The sequence below is a fragment of the Xiphophorus hellerii genome, chromosome 23 (genome assembly GCF_003331165.1).
Source record: "Xiphophorus hellerii strain 12219 chromosome 23, Xiphophorus_hellerii-4.1, whole genome shotgun sequence".
Lineage (NCBI taxonomy): Eukaryota > Metazoa > Chordata > Actinopteri > Cyprinodontiformes > Poeciliidae > Xiphophorus > Xiphophorus hellerii.
This window is the reverse complement of record NC_045694.1, coordinates 8,130,235-8,146,672: the sequence shown is the minus strand read 5'-3', so window position 1 is coordinate 8,146,672 and position 16,438 is coordinate 8,130,235. Positions and strand designations below refer to the sequence as shown.

The 16,438-nt window shown below is 36.9% G+C and overlaps 1 protein-coding gene across 1 annotated transcript; it reads left to right on the top strand.

The window, feature by feature from the left end:
* Positions 1-91: 91 nt before the first annotated feature.
* slc9a6a (solute carrier family 9 member A6a) lies at positions 92-16,234 on the top strand. The gene is made up of 16 exons (XM_032554853.1): positions 92-704; positions 1,687-1,883; positions 2,788-2,865; positions 2,963-3,039; positions 3,155-3,267; positions 4,375-4,480; positions 6,722-6,863; positions 7,671-7,776; positions 7,902-7,990; positions 8,699-8,812; positions 8,968-9,079; positions 9,176-9,329; positions 10,270-10,300; positions 10,385-10,470; positions 11,337-11,442; positions 12,330-16,234. Exons 1-16 carry the CDS (start codon positions 425-427, stop codon positions 12,573-12,575), a joined length of 2,037 nt encoding a protein of 678 aa, XP_032410744.1. The 5' UTR covers positions 92-424; the 3' UTR covers positions 12,576-16,234.
* The last annotated feature ends 204 nt before the right edge of the window (positions 16,235-16,438 follow it).

The window sequence follows — 16,438 nt, the reverse complement described above, 5'->3', positions numbered from 1 at the left end:
AAAAGTTATATTTCGCAGCGTTAATTCAAAAATGAATTAAATGCCTGTTTGGATTCACTTCCTGTTGAAATGACATAAAATGCAGATTTCAAAATAAAAAAGTACAGGTCAGAGTGAAATGGGTAATTTCTGTTAAAAGCTCAAAATCTCCAATAAGCTTGAGATTTCATTATTAAAATTATTGTTGTAAACAAATATGTTTTTTTCAAGCATTGGCTAATTTAAAACAACCCTGGAGAAGGCTTTTAGCGTGAAATGCATTTATACGCTTTCTGGAGAAAAATAATTTTAACTTCCGGGTTGACTCTGTTGCTGCCGCCTTGGCTGTCTTCTCTTCTCTCAGTCCGTGACTCATTCTCTTCTCTCTCTCTCTCTCTCTTTCTTTTAACTCCGACGACATTGATCCTATCAGAAAATAGCCACAATGTTGACAAAAACGAGCGTGGACGTCTCGCTGCGGGCTTTGAGGACGCTGCGGCTGCTGGTTCTGGTGAGCCTGTGTGTGTTCATCAGTGTCTCAGCAGCATCATCTCCAGCCCAGGAGGAGGATGATACGGAGAAGAAGGCTGAGGAGAGCCACAGGCAGGACAGCGCAGACCTGCTCATCTTCATCCTGCTCCTCACCCTCACCATCCTAACCATCTGGCTCTTCAAGCACCGGCGCTTCAGGTTTCTGCACGAAACCGGGCTGGCCATGATTTATGGTGAGAGTGACAGTTGGGAGACGCCATCAGACCCGCAGATATCGATCAGATGTGAACGCAGATATCGATCAGATGTGAAATGTCAACATCGTGACTTTTAGTTTAAGCTGTAGTTTATTTTTGAAAAGAGGCAGCTCCTCTTCTGTTCCCTTTTTAACATCAAAAACATTTCACTTCCCCTCCAAGCAGGTTAAACTGGTAACATTGAATTGAGACAAGACAGTAATTGATCTGCTTATGCTGTGCTCCACTGACTACTTCCTCCTATTTAACCTGACATGTTGGTTTTTTATATCACCCAAAACTCATCCACATCAGTTTTAATTCTGTAAATATTAATCTGCAGACTTAAAAGGAAATCAATGAATTTCTGCACTTTGTTTATTAAATCCACTAGACCAGGGGAGTCCAAAGTGTGGCTCTGGGGCCATTTGTGGCCCTTGAAATTAATTTGATCAGCCTCCCCAACACAAGTCAGGGGGGCCAAAAAAAAAAAAAAAAACAGAAATCAACTGACCCTAGAAGTTTTGAAATTGTCGGTTTTTCTTTTAATAAGGCAACATGATTTATCAGGTAAAAAGAAAAATGAAAATAAACAAATTTTTGTGTTATTAATTTAATGAATTTTGTGACCTGCCAGTAGTTTAAATTTAACAGTTTTGGCCTCTGAGGCAAAAAGTTTACACACAACTGCAAGTTGAGATTTACTAGCAAAACAGAAATTCAGACATGACTAACCAGCAGCTTGTTGATGGCATGAAAAAGTGTGTGATCAAGATGAGACTAGAGCTACATTTATCAGGGGTGAATGAATTTATTTTATTTCTGCCTGTGGATGAGAAAGTAGCAAACCCAAGCACCAGATTCTTATTTTTAAATGTGTTTGAGAGAAAATTTAAAATGCAATAAAAATAAATGGAGCTCTGTTGTCTTAAATTCTAACCTCCTCTGTTCTATTTTTGCTCTCCGCCTCTTTTCTCAGGCCTTATTGTCGGGGTGATCTTGCGCTACGTCGTTCAGGTCCCTCGGTCCAAAGTTTCCCCGATGGACTGCTTTGTCAACGCCAGCCCCGCCACCCTGCTGGTAAATGTCAGTGGCAAACTTTACGAATACACCTTGAAGGGGGAGATCAGTTCCAACGAGGTGAATTACTTGAAAGACAACGAGATGCTGCGCAAGGTACTGGCTGTCTACTCACGTTTGTGGTAGTTACTGCTGATGACTGAGTGAGCTTTTTGGTGTTTTACTTTACTTTTCAGCTTTGAAGTTGGAGCCATGATTCTGGTTATTTTAAATAAATGAATGCACAGTTATCAAGAAAGAAATTGCAATTGAAACAACACAAATCACTTGAGTTATTTCTGGTTAAATAGAGAAGTGTGTCTTGCTTTGGCATCTGATTGCAAAAATGTTAATACCATTTGAACTTCTTTTTTTTTTTTACATTTTGTCAAATTTCAACTGCAAAGTTCTAAATTCTTTAGGGAAACAAATAATTTACCTCCTCTGAGATAATACTTTGTAAAATGACCTATCACTGAGTTGTTTTCCCACTGTTCTTTGAAAGATACTTTAACCTGTCAGCTTTACTCATGTTAGTTATTTATAGTTGTAAAAAAGAAAATCTTGCATTACTTTCCAGTTCGCAGCTGTGCTATTTTCTGTTGGATTGTCGCATAAAAATCCTTAATTAATTGAGGAATTACTTTTCCAAGGACTTTATTTCTCTGGAATCCCAAATTCAACACAAACAATAAGTGAAAAAATCCGCTTTAATTCAGTGTACTGTAGTGCTGTAAGAGGCTGTTCCCTGTGTGATCCAGTGTAAAACAAAAACGTCCTAACGTCTCTCTGCTCTGACAAATTTGGCACTGATCTGGATTCAGACCTAAAATAAGAATAATCTCAGCCTTAATTGATGCTTGATTCAGTCGCTACCCTCTTTTAACATGTTATTTTACTCAATGTCCCAGTTGTGTCATTCTTGATTAAATAAATAATTAAACATAATATTAATTAGCATCAAAACATTTGATTATTTTGCTGTTTTATTGATACATATCTTTGTTTTTGTGGCCTTCAGGTTACCTTTGACCCTGAGGTTTTCTTCAATATTCTTCTCCCGCCCATCATCTTTCACGCAGGCTACAGCTTGAAAAGGGTACAACATCCTCAGATCTTTAAATAAATTGTTTTAATTTATGATTAAATACTGTAACTTCAGTAAAGTTAGCTGCATGTTTGCTTTTATTTTTCAGAGACATTTTTTCCGGAACATGGGATCCATCCTGGCTTATGCCTTTGTGGGGACAGTGATTTCCTGTTTTATTATTGGGTAAGATGATTGTGCTCTGAAACAGCGCTGAAAAAACCACAGCTCTAACTACTTCGATGAATTTTAAAGTGTCGATAATCCATTTAGTAAGATAATTAAAGAAGTCCTCCAACAGGTTGTTGATGTACGGCTGTGTCACGCTGATGAAGCACCTGGGCCAACTGGGTGGAGACTTCTTCTTCACCGACTGTCTATTCTTTGGAGCCATTGTCTCAGCAACAGACCCGGGTATATATTCAAATGAACTTCTGATTATGTTTTCTATTCGGGGATTATATTTTAACCCTCTGAACTGGAACTTTCTCTATATAGCAGTTATTTTCACAATTTACTGTCTATTAAAAAAGTGTCTCATCAAATTAAACCGAAGAAAAACATGCTCCATGTTCTGGCAGGAGTGAAATTACCTTAATAACCCGATGTTGGCTGGAAAGCGCAACGTTCCTCTTTCAGAAACCGTTGGAATTTTTCAGATAGCGCAAATGTTTATGGTACTGCAAATTTGGCTGTGTTGTCCCCAACACGTTCGGTCTAAAAGGGTTAAATTAATCAAATAAATGACATTATTATGCACATTTATGGTAACACAATACACACTGTGAATGTGGATACAGATATAATTTATTTTATGCATTTTCTTAAGCAACTTGTAATTATTCATATAAATTTACATTTGAACCTGCATGAGGTGATCAAACTCCAGGAAAGTCATTAATATACAATCTAATAAATGGGACTCAATATACAACCCTGAGGTACTCCAGCATTATTATCAGTCTTTTCAAAAGTAGATGTTATGACTCATATTTTATATACTTGATTGCAGTTGCTGCAAACTAAATTTTGATCATTTGAAAAAAATTTTTAGTCATAAAACGTTTTTAGAAATGTTTATCTAAAAACCAACATTGGTTTCTGCTAGCAGTAGTGAGAAGTACTGATAACGTTTTAATTGCTGACATCGTCTGCACCACATTTTTGTTTTCCATGCACTCAGAAATTGTTGCTCTTTTATTTCTGAGACTGCCTAAACTCAGTAAAGATGCACAGGTTTGCACTGAGTTTAAGTTGAAATGCATTGACTCTAATAAAGTGAAGACATAAACCCTAAATAGATCAATTAACCATTTCTGTAAAAGCTTCCAAGATAATCCTCAGGATGCAAAAATTAGAGGCAAAGTTGAATGAGATTTCTGAAAGTGTTAGAGGGTAAAAGTAACCACTTTTGAGATTTTCTTTTTTGTACTATTTTAAATGGTAGCATTTTTCTGAGGAAACTGCATAAATGTCTTTTCAGTATATGTCAGTTTTTATGTGTTTCTGTTGGTCTCACAGTGACGGTCCTGGCTATCTTCCATGAGCTGCAGGTTGACGTGGATTTGTATGCATTACTGTTTGGAGAGAGCGTCCTCAATGATGCCGTAGCGGTCGTTTTGTCCTCGTAAGTTTTTAAAATCAAATTATGTCTAATCGTGATGACTGAATGTTTGAGACATGAACAAACATATATGAAACTGTGTTTTTCATGTTTGATCAGTGAACCAACCAGGTGTGAGATTCACATTTGACCAAGCTGGAATCGGTTCCCCTGGTGTTGCTTCCTTTTTCCTCCTTCCCTTCATCGTTGTGTTGTAATTTCCACTGAATAATGCATTAAAATAGCATGCAGCTAGGAGGAAGTGGGCCATGCAGAGAGACCCTCACCAACTCATTGACTGTGCGTTAAGTAGAGCATGTCGTTGTGTGCCTTTGCAGTGGCTGGGGACTAGCATGACGAATCAGAAGCTTTTGTTGTTTTTACCCTGGCTTATCCAGCCAGAGTTTTAGAATATTGCGATATTTGCTTTTTTTGTCCTTTTAGTAAATGATGTTTGATGAAAAAAATTTCCACACCCTTTAGTTATCTTTGAGGAGGAGACGAGAAGCTTAACGACAAAATGCCTTGTGATTTATGTGTCATGTTGAACAAATCTAATTTTAGAATCAACTTTGGTTGGAAAAACAGATAAAAGTTCCTGTTTGGTGTTTTTCAGTACATTTTATTCTAAAACTACATTGGTAAAGAGTAATTGAGACTGTAGGAAAATATACAGACTAGGGTTTTTCATATGTATTGGTTTTTACATATTAATATTGAGTAAAAATAACAACAACCTGCAAATAAATTAATATTGTATTACAGTAGCATAGTAGAGCATCATAAAGAAATATTTAATAATGTCTGAGCTTTTCAGCACTAAACTCCTCTGGTGTGTTTTTTGTGAAACATTGTTACCTAGGGAGCAATAAGTAAGCAATATATTTTTTAAAAATTAAAAAAAAATTCCTGTTTGCCAGACTTTTTTTTTCATCTCAGACTTTAAATTATTTTCAGTACATATTTGATTAAAGTTTGATAACATTGTTTTATCCTTTTGACTATATCTGTCCTTCAACATGAATTTAAAAATAATTTTCCATATTCTCAGGTCTTTTTTCTGTTTTTAGTTGGTCGTCTTCCCGGCAATGGATAATTTTTAAAGTATTTCCATGTTCCTGCTGCAGGACTGTTTTCAGTAGAGAAAAACATTCAGCCCGAGTTCTTTCTGGTTCTGATTAAACACTGGAATGTGAAGTCATGCCCTTAAATATCTGCCTGATAAGGATACCGTTTAAAGACTTGCTGTTTGGTCAAATTGAGTAAGAGAACATTTCTGAAAATAAAATATCTACTCTTTGGTTTACAGTTTGGCTATTTTTTACATGCACAACTAAAAGCATAAAGAGATACAAACCTTATTTTCTCTTACTGCCTGACATTAAATCGGACTAAAGTTCTCTAAATTACCATCTGCTAAAAGACAAAAAATGAACCATTTCCTCGATAAAAAAGATCTTTATGGGTTAATATTCATTTTTGCTTTACTTTATTTGAAAGAAACTGTGTTATTTGGTTAAAACACAATATATTGATAATTTTCTTTGGCTTTGCTTTTTTATGATTGAAAGAATTTGTGTTTTGGGTATAGTGTTGTACTTTTATTGGGTTTTCAAACAAATGGTTACATTTCTAGAAAAAAGTGGGAAGCTGGTAAACCTGAGAATACTTTTAGTGTCAATCCTAACAGACCTAAAACAGGATAAGTTCAGTCTGAGTTAGTAAGAAAACTAAGGTTTTGTCTCTTTTATACAGTGCATGTGTAACAGGGTTTTGTTTTGGCGATACTGTGGATGTGAAGTTTGTCAAAATTTGTTTCTTTATTCCTTGAATTTATTTAATTTAAAGGTAAGGTAATTTTATTTATATAGCACATTTTCAGCAACAAGGCAATACAAAGTGCTTTGTCAACTTCTTGACAAATGTAGTCAAGCAGTTGCTTCTCCGGACATTTATTGGCATTTTAAATTCTGTTGTGCTGCTCTTGGCAGTTGGTGGTTACCATAGCAACCAGTAACTGACAGCTCCTCCCGCCCCCCCCTTTTTTCTGTTGCCGTCGGTAACTGAGACAGAAGCTACTGGACTGATGTTAACTACCAACTTGATTTCCTCCTTTGTTAGAATAAATACAGAGAACCTGAATGTGTCTGTCGTGAAGTCAACCTACTGGACATGAGACAAACATAGAAGGGTTTCATATGCAAATATCTGGTGTCCATTGTGTATACTTGCCTCTAAGTGTTTTTCTTTGTGTTTTATTATCAGGTCTATTGTTGCATATCAGCCACAAGGAGACAACAGCCACACGTTTGAGGCCATGGCCTTGCTGAAGTCTTTAGGGATGTTCCTTGGCGTTTTCAGCGGCTCCTTCTCTCTGGGCGTTGCCACGGGAATCGTTACAGCTCTCATATCTTTTCTGGTTTTGTCGTCTATCCAGTCTGCTGCGTAAGCTATGAATAAACAAGGTTATGCCTTAGGTTACTAATAATATCCTGCTGTTAGTGATTGGCAGATAGGTGTATGTAAAGTACTGAAAACAACACGAGCATACCGATTGTTCTTTGTAACGTGGCACAGATAGCGCAGGTTTTTTGACACCTGGTAGTTCAGTATAGTTAGTTTGATTGGGGATCAAAATTGCAACATTTGTTAAATTTTCAGCTGGTGAGGTTCGCTTTCACATCACATTGTGTCAAAGGAACCAAACCCTTTGGAAAATCAGTTTCCCTCCTCGCCTGTGGTGGCGCTGCAGCAAGAAGCACTGAAGTAAACAACACAAAAACCTCTAAAGAAGGCAATGAGCGCAACTTCCTTCCTCACGAAATGTAAACTAAAATGGAGTAGCGTCAGATTTTAGTGGTTGTAGGATTTCTCCTTTGTCTTTGATAAGAGATCAGAAGCAATTTGTTTTGTTTGTATTTACCCAGAATCCCGTGCGCTACAGTTCGCTTCCTGCTTTTGTAGCGGCCTCTGGTCCTCTTGGGATTTTCATATGAATCAAACCGTACCAACTGAACAGAGAATGAGGTTTTTAGGCGGATTTTTAGTTTTGGGTCCTTGCAGAGTTTGATTGTGCGTTCACATCTCGCCAAACGAACCGGACCTTCTAGACAAACAAACTACAGTTTGGTTAAAGTGGACTAAACAGGGTTGGTGTGAATGCACCCTTAAAATCAGTTAAATTAATTTCAATAAAATCCTTGACTGGGACTACGTGACGAAGTTCACCAAACTGAGGGACTTTCAGCTGCTGGAGACGGCTCTGTTCTTCCTCATGTCCTGGAGCACCTTCCTGCTGGCTGAAGCTTGTGGCTTCACAGGTAGCAAACACACAAATTTAAAGTGAATCTGTAGTACATATAATTTCATACATTCCAGCCTCGTTGAAAAGATTTAAATGTGGTTTGCTTGTCTTTCGATCATATGATCATGTTGTGTTCTGCAGGTGTTGTGGCTGTGCTCTTCTGTGGCATCACTCAGGCCCACTACACCTTCAACAATCTGTCTCCAGAGTCTCAGGACCGGACAAAGCAGGTCAGAACCAGACTAATGCTACAAAACTGTTTAGTATTTACTAAAGTATTAGAGTGTCCTTGTAAAAATAATACACCAGGATTCACTGTTGTAATAAATAATAACCTACCTTAAATCATATGTGTGAATATTCCTGTTGCAATAAGCAATAAAACAATTACTTGCATGATAAATAACAATTTCTACTTGCATGATTGTTTTTTTCTTTTCTCTCTTTCTACCAAAAACTGGATTACAAAAGTCTTCAGTCTGGTGCTTTCCTTTTTTGTGGGTTCATTTTGTTTACAGAGACTTTATTTTATTTGTTGTTTCTGTTGTTTATTTATTTGGGATATTTAAAATGCCTTCCTGTTCCAGTGTTAAATATTCATATAAAGATTTAAATTCATCACAACTTCTATCAGTGTTTCTATCTGAAACTCATACCAAAGGTTTTGCTAATAATCTGGAGTTTTGAATACTTGACCTGACTTTAAAAAAGGAAAGGTTTGGGAAAGTGAAGTGTGATTTAAAAGGAAAAGTCTGCTAGGTCCATCAGTTTCTCCACAATCACATGAAGCAATTTAAACTCATCAGAAAGTACGATAAATATTAGATGTACTTTTACGATATGGTGAATAAAAGCCGTTAATTTCACGACCAAATCATTAATGAGACTCAAAGACAAAATGTTAACGTTTTTTGATGTTTCTTTTCTTTCTATTTCAGCTGTTTGAGCTGTTAAATTTCCTGGCAGAGAACTTCATCTTCTCCTACATGGGTCTGACCCTGTTCACCTTCCAGAACCACGTCTTTAATCCCATGTTCATCGTTGGAGCTTTTGTATCTTTTCAACCTGGAAAACAAACATTTCATGAGTGTTTACATTTATAAAAGGATATTTATTAATTAATTCAGAATTGATTTAGTGAGGAGTTTTGTGGGTGATGTGTGAGGACGTTCCGCTGGTTTTCCTCCTTGACGTTCCTCCCATCCAGCTGGCGGTGTTTGTGGGTAGAGCTGCTAACATCTACCCTCTGTCACTCCTCCTTAATCTGGGTCGATTTAACAAGATTAGATCCAACTTCCAGCACATGATGATGTTTGCAGGCCAGTAGAGCAGACTGCAGGATTACTAAAAGCAGACAGTTTGCCTTATGATCACATGTTTGTGACCTTGTTTTCCTGTTTTTGTTTGGTTTTCAGGGCTGCGCGGTGCGATGACCTTTGCCCTGTCCATCAGGGACACGGCCACGTACGCCCGCCAGATGATGTTCTCCACCAATCTTCTTGTGGTTTTCTTCACTGTTTGGGTTTGTGGTGGCGGCACCACTCAGATGCTGTCCTGTCAGCGGATACGGTAAGCAGTTTCAGACATAAACTTAGACAGATTTCCCAGCTGTTTTCTTTATTCCTTAAAAACAAACGCCAAACTTGATACGCACAGTTCTGGGAAACTTCTAGTAGTTTAAATCATGCTGTCTCAAACAGCTCATAATGTCTGAGGAAAATAACATTTTCCTCCCTAACTAGTCCTAATGCTACAATGACATATTAGGGCCATTGAAGAAAAAAAAAAAAAAAAGAGTACCTTTTTGCAAAAAAAAAATCTCAGAAATTTTGTAGAAAAAAACTTGTAAATTTCTGACATACAACTGTCAAAAATTTGCCAAAAAATAAATTAGATATTTTGAGTTTATTCTTAGAAATTTGAGTTTCAAAAGTTGAAAAATTTTCAGAAAAAAAAATCTGAAATTTCTGAGATCTTTTGCGGAAAACTTCTAAGATTAATCTCAAAATTTTTGAGATTTTTGACTTTTCAATCTCAAAAATATCCTTTTTTTTCTATAAAATTTCTGAAATTAATCTCAAAATGTAAGTTTTTTAAATTTACTCTCCCTTTTTTCTATTTACAATGGCCCAATAGCGCCATTATACGGTGCAGAATCTAAGAATATTATAATGGAAAAAATTTAATGTATGTGCCTGATTATTTTGGTTTGAAACGAAAAGGCTCAAATTTAGACTATTTAACCTTTTTTTATTTGGCTTGTCAACCCGAGTAGATAGAAATTTCAGCTTTCAAAAAAATTATTTTATCTATTAAAGGAGAAAAGCTATCCAAACCTACCTGTGAAAAGTAATTGCTGGTTACTCTTTAACCCCAGTTTGTGACAGTGACTATGATCAAACATTTCCAGTAACTGGCAGAGTCTTCTACATCTGGGCATTGTAGGCATTTAGAGAAATTTCTCTAAAAATGTCCAACTGCGACTGATTTACTGTTTTTCTTCTAACAGAGTCGGAGTTGACTCTGATCAGGAAAACTCTGTAAGTTAGCGACGTGAAGGTAAAACTTGGAGCTAATGTTTTTTGAACTGGTTTTACAGAGTAATGCCCTTTTTGTTGGTTCAGATGAGTTTTGCTGACGGATCAGAGAGGAGGAGCACCAAACAAGAAAGTGCCTGGCTTTTCAGAATTTGGTACAACTTTGACCACAAGTATCCTTTATAGAAACAACTCGTCGTGTTTTCGTGATTCCTCTGGTTCTGTTTCAGTTCCATGGGTGAGTGGTGAAGTTCATATTTTCAGCCAACAGGGGGAGCACAGGTTATAGATTTAGAAACAAATGATCTCAAGAACTACAATTGAAACCAGATCTTTACATACTCTACAAATAAATGTAACGTTTTTTTAACTGTCTGACTTTAAATGAGAAAAAATATTTATTTTTTTTAGGTCAGTCAGGGTTTCCAAAATGATGTGTATTTGATGAATGCCATAATAATAACTATCCTTTATTTTGACATTCAGCAAACTTTAGTAAATTTTTTTAATCCTCACTGACCTAAAACAATCAAGATTTCATGTAATTTAATGTAGCTTAGTAATAAAAACCAATGTATGTAACATTACAATAAAATATTGATTATTTAATTTTTTTCCAACATTTTTTAAGTTAAATTATTTCATTGTCCCTGCTCATTTTGCAACAGGAGAGGGTCAATAGTGCAAAGTGGTATTGTGCCTATGTATTCCAGCTTTATGAGCTGCATTTTCTTTCAAAGATTTTAGATTTGCTCTTTTTAAAAAAAAAATCCACCAAAGGACAAATTTTCTGTGAATAATTTGGAGAAAAGACAGAAAAACTTGCAAATACTGAACCATGAATAGGCAGCGGTTCATTCACTGTGTGCAAAAAATATGAAAAGACAGTCAACTGGAATAAAATCACTTATGTATAAAAACAATTGAGTTTTTGTTCCTGATGCTGATACCAGGCATTAATCACATAATCAGCTGTTTCCTGTTGCTCTCCCTCGGAGTTCATTGTGTAAGTTTTTCCTTGACTCCAGCCTCTCTCCAGCTACCTGAAGCCCATCCTGACACACAGCGGCCCTCCTCTCATTACCACGCTTCCTCCCTGCTGCGGCCCCCTCGCCCGCTTCCTCACCAGCCCCCAGGCCTATGAGGTCAGACTGCAGGTCACACGGGACAAGCAAGTTCTCGATTAATGAGTTAATCTAAAGTTGATTGGTCGACTAATAATTAGTTAAGCGGCCATTTTCTTACAAACTTGAGTTTTCATTTGTATCAAGAGGGCAGATTATCTTTCCTTAGCATGAAGGGATACATTGTTCATGTGGTGAATATAAAAAAAGAATCACATCATTATATTTTAACTTTTATGCATGTCAGATGTGTTAAATACTGACTGAATAAACTATAATGGCATATTGGGGTCATTGTAGAAAAAAAGGAGTAAATCTTCACCAAAAGAATATCTCAGAAAGTTTCTATAAAAACAAGCAAATTTCTTTGCTTTTCTAGAAAAAATCTTTTGAAACATTTTTAGATTGACTTCAGAAATCAGTTTCAAAAGCCAAAACAATTTGACTATTCAAACTCAGAGATTTAATCTCAAAATGTTTTCAAGCAAATGTTTGATGTTTCAAGCTCAGAAATTTCCTTGTCTTTCCAGAAAATTTCTGAAATTCTTTTGTCAGAATTTTTGTTTTATTTTTTTTATTCTCCCACGGCCCTAATACGCCGTCTTACCAAACAGAACCGCATAAAGTGCATCTTTCATTCCCCACCGTACTCTATTTGGACCATTTCTCTTTCCTGTTCTGGTATGTTTCCGCCACCCTTGCTTTTGTATTTATTGGCCCCACACTGCCCTCTGCTGGATGGCAGCCAAATTACAACACTAAAGAAAGGTTTAAGTGGAAGTTACTATTTAATCGATTTGAGTTCATTTTAATCCAGTTAACTGTTAATAAATAACATCCCTATACGGACCCCTTTTAGTTTAGATGAGTGTAATAAACCCAACTTGTTCCTTGTTTTCCTCTCCCAGAATGAGTGTCAGCTGAAGGACGACGACTCCGACCTCATCCTGACGGACGGAGACATCAGCCTGACTTATGGCGACATCACGGTCAGCACTGACGCCACAGGCGCCCACACCAGCGGCGGCCTGGCCACGGACGACCTGGACCGGGAGCTGGCGTACGGCGATCATGAGCTGGTGATGAGGGGGACGCGCCTCGTTCTGCCCATGGACGACTCGGAGCCGCCGTTCACGGATCACCTGCGGATGTGAAAACCAGGTTTCAGCGCAAACGTCCAGTACAAACTGACCTGAGCCACTGAGCAAAAGACGAGTACCTGACTCTCCTCGTTTCACACTCCCATTTTTATTTTATTTTTTTGCACTTTGCCTTTTTTCCTTTTTGCTCTCTTCCTCTTTAGGAAAACGCTGTCTCTACCTCATTCTCTTTCTGCTCATTTCATACCTCTTGCTTCAATCATTCCTGGTTTTCTTCACATTTTTTCTCTTGTCATTCAGCTTATTGTAGCATCGCAGCATGAGTTGGTGAGTAAATGCAAACGCCAACCTCTACCTAATTTGTCAGTGTACAGTATATCTCAAGAGAAACTATAACGTTGTTATGCATGTGGAGGTCGCTTGTGTTTTCTTTGTATTTTAGGATATAGAGCTTTTTTTTTTTCGGTCGGCGTTTTGGGTCTGACTTTGAATGTTGCTGCCTTTTCTCTGAGCATCTCCCAGCAAGCTGACCCAGTGGAAAAATGTTACTGTACATTTGGTTACAATCAAGTGCCTGGGAATTGTAGTTTTTAAGCATGGCAACTCTATACTAGATTATCTCTGAGAGGGAAAGTGACTTTGGGATGGTACAGGAGAAAATATAGAAATATTTATTAAACCCAAGAGAAGCCTCCGTCCCTAAAGGTAGCAATATACTGCACAGGTTTGTCGGGAGGGTTTGTGCAGGTTGCTTGTAAATATTGTGTGAAGCAGTAGGAGCCAGTTACGGATCTCTGTGGGTGACCTTAGACTGTGACATTAGAGAGAGGCTTAACGCCTTCCTCTGGACGCTGAGCGCGGTCACAGCAGATTGAAGGTTTGCTGCTGTGAAAATGAGACCTAAGTGAGGTGAAGTGAGTCAGCTTTGTGCCATTCCCGTCACGCATTTTGACGCTTTGTGTAAACCGAATCTATTCGACCTTAAAGTGTTTTCTACGCTTTTTGCAGAGGAACATTTGCCATACACATCCAGCTTTGTTCACATATTTCTATTCAGATATTTTTTCAGGAAGGTAATAAAAAATCAAACCTTTTCGGTACCTAAACTTGACGCTAAAACATCTGTTGTATTTTTAATATAATTAGAAATTAGAGAGATTATCTACTTGCAGAAAGGTGAAGTAAGTTTAGTTTCTTCATTAATCTAGTTTCATATTGCTGAACAATGAATGTATTGGCTGACTTAAACTAGGCATCTTTCAGTGCTTTGCTAGTTTTATCTCTGAAATCTGTTTTCTGTTACACAACTTTACTACCACAGTTATGTATGCAGCTAAATCTCATTAGGTGTGAATATCATCACATTAATTTATTTCAGTATTTCAGTTCATAAATTGTATTACTGTGGATTTATTGGACACTGAGTGAAATATTGATTCTGATTACCAGCTAATGAAAACCCAAATTTCAGTTTTTCGGTAAGTGAGAATATTACATCAGACCACGAACAAATGATCTTCTAGCAGCTTGGATTGTGTGCCTTTCCACTCATCTTCCTCACCCTTCAACCTTGAAAACTAAACGAGGAACTAACTTTACCTTGTATTTAAAGAGAACAATAAACCCCAACAATGGTGTCCTTTTTCTCTTTAGCTTCTTCACGTATGCTACTAGCTGTTTTCCTTCCACTCAACTTTCGAGTAAGCTCTCTTCTTTAGCTCTGAGCTCTTGCAGCTTACCTCTTCATGTGGATGTCATTGACTGTATTCTGGATAACTATACAATCAACAGTCATACACATGATTGTGTACCATAACGTAACAATGTTAAATAATAAATTACATATATTAATCTTATACGATGTTCTGATTTTACTTTTATGAGAAATTGAAATTTGAGTTTTCATAATCAGATGAATTTGCAGCAAATATCTCAATCTGTGTGCAATTAATCTCAATAATATGCAACTTTCCCTTTTTTTATTTAAATTACTGAAATAAAATAAGTTTTTAATGATGTTCTCATGTAGTGAGAGATAAATACATGTTTTCTCCATTTGACTAGTCAGTTCAATATTGCAGTGCTGGATTTTATACATTGCCATGTTTTTGTCTCTCCTTATAATTCATAATATTAGGGCTGTGCAGTATTTGGAAAACATGGCATTACATTACCGCTTTCTGGGACAATTAAAGACCATCCAATTAATCAGTTATCTTATTAAGGTGCATAATTTTAAAAGATGCCTCCTAAAATGTTGCAGCCTACTAAATATTTCATCTTGACAGATTAATATTTCATATTTCATATTCCCTGGGAGGAGTAGATATTTGCACTGGGACTGTTCCAGGTCTTTATTTGGAAAGCTGCCGGTGTTGGACTAGTTTACTTGCTGGATTTTTTCCCCCTATTTCGTACTGAACTGTTTACTCACGAATCATTTGAAGGTAAAACAGAAGTTTACTTGCACATTTGCTTTATTTTTGTTCATGTTAAAGAAGAACGGAAAGCTTTCTGATCTCGTTTAGGGCTGCAGAGTTTCACATCTGCTGATGCTGACTGAACAGGAAGCCATGGTCGGGTTGTCGCCGTGGCGACGCTGTGTTTATTTGAACCGAAGCCAGAATACATTTGGTGACTAAGCTGAACACAGCCATCTTTTTTTGTGTTTTGGCCTCGGTGCGAGCCAAAGAAAAATAAGTGAGTTCATGCAGAATAAATGCAGGATGATGGGAATTAAAAAAAATAGAGAGGGAAAGAATAAAGGAGTGAAGAGGAGGGAAGTAGAGCAGGCTTGTACATATCGCTCTTCCTTCCTTGGTTATCTTCTGCTGTGCAGGAACCTCTAATTTAGCTTTTTATTTCTTGTTTGCTTGTTTGTTTGCTTTAATCAGGCATTCTTTATGACTCCACATGATCTATTATTACGTTGAATTATCATTTCACTTGTTTGTATGATGAATTTTTTAAAGAGAGGAAATAAAGTGAAAGAAGCCTGTAATTCACACTCATTTTTGTGCTTTATTTGTTTCCAGTAATGTTTTTGTTTTATCCGACAGCTGGTTTTATATTATTTACCGTTTTATTTTGAGTGATGTTTAAAGAAACATTTCTGTAAAGAATCATTTCAGTGACTTTAAATATGATTTCATGCATATTTTCCATCTTATCTGGTACTTTTGTATCTTGTATGTTTCCAACAAGATGCTCTTTCAATGATGTCTTCAGGGCATAAATGATCTTTCGCTGATTGTGCATCTTTGAAAAAAAGAAAAGAAAAAAGAAGTTAAATAAATCTGAGCAGAACTGTGTGCCATTATTATCTACATGCCATAATGTGAACTCTTCAAAAGGGGATCTTGGTGTTTCTCTGCTCTGCTTCTGCTCTCTGATCGGTAACTTGAGCTTTGATCAGTGGAAATCTTGTCTGAAGTAGCTGACCAAAGAGGCCTGCTGTGCTCCGTGTTTTCAGACACTCTGCTCTCTTTCTCTCTCTCTTCATTCTGCATTTTCTCTCTGTGTGAATGTGTCCAAATGCCTGAAAGTGTTAATGGATGTGTGTCTGGCCAAAAAAAAAACAAAAAAAACATGATACTGTGTCCTCTCTTTTTGTTTTCGTTGCCGATACTGACTGTTTACATCTGTGTAAATATACTCACCTGTTCTGTGTGCGTGCAACGGTCAATAAACTAGAGCCTTTGCATTTGATTAAAGTTCTCTGTCTGATGGCCTCATTATTTACCTATTTCAGTATTGGTTTACAGATGTCTGACTACTGATCCTCTCATTCATACCTGATTCGTCTGATATGTCACTTGAAAGTATTAGTGTGTGAAAATGATCAGTTTCATCCAGTTTTACAGGCTGTAACATACTAGCCATTAAAAATGTCCATGAAATTTTGTCAATATTTCACT

Excerpts from the sequence above, each read along its gene's own strand:
- slc9a6a (XM_032554853.1), top strand. The coding sequence starts at position 425 with ATGTTGACAAAAACGAGCGTGGACGTCTCGCTGCGGGCTTTGAGGACG. Across the intron at positions 2,866-2,962 it reads CAGGCTACAGCTTGAAAAGG|AGACATTTTTTCCGGAACAT; the intron begins GTACAACATCCT and ends TTTATTTTTCAG. Across the intron at positions 7,777-7,901 it reads TGAAGCTTGTGGCTTCACAG|GTGTTGTGGCTGTGCTCTTC; the intron begins GTAGCAAACACA and ends TGTGTTCTGCAG.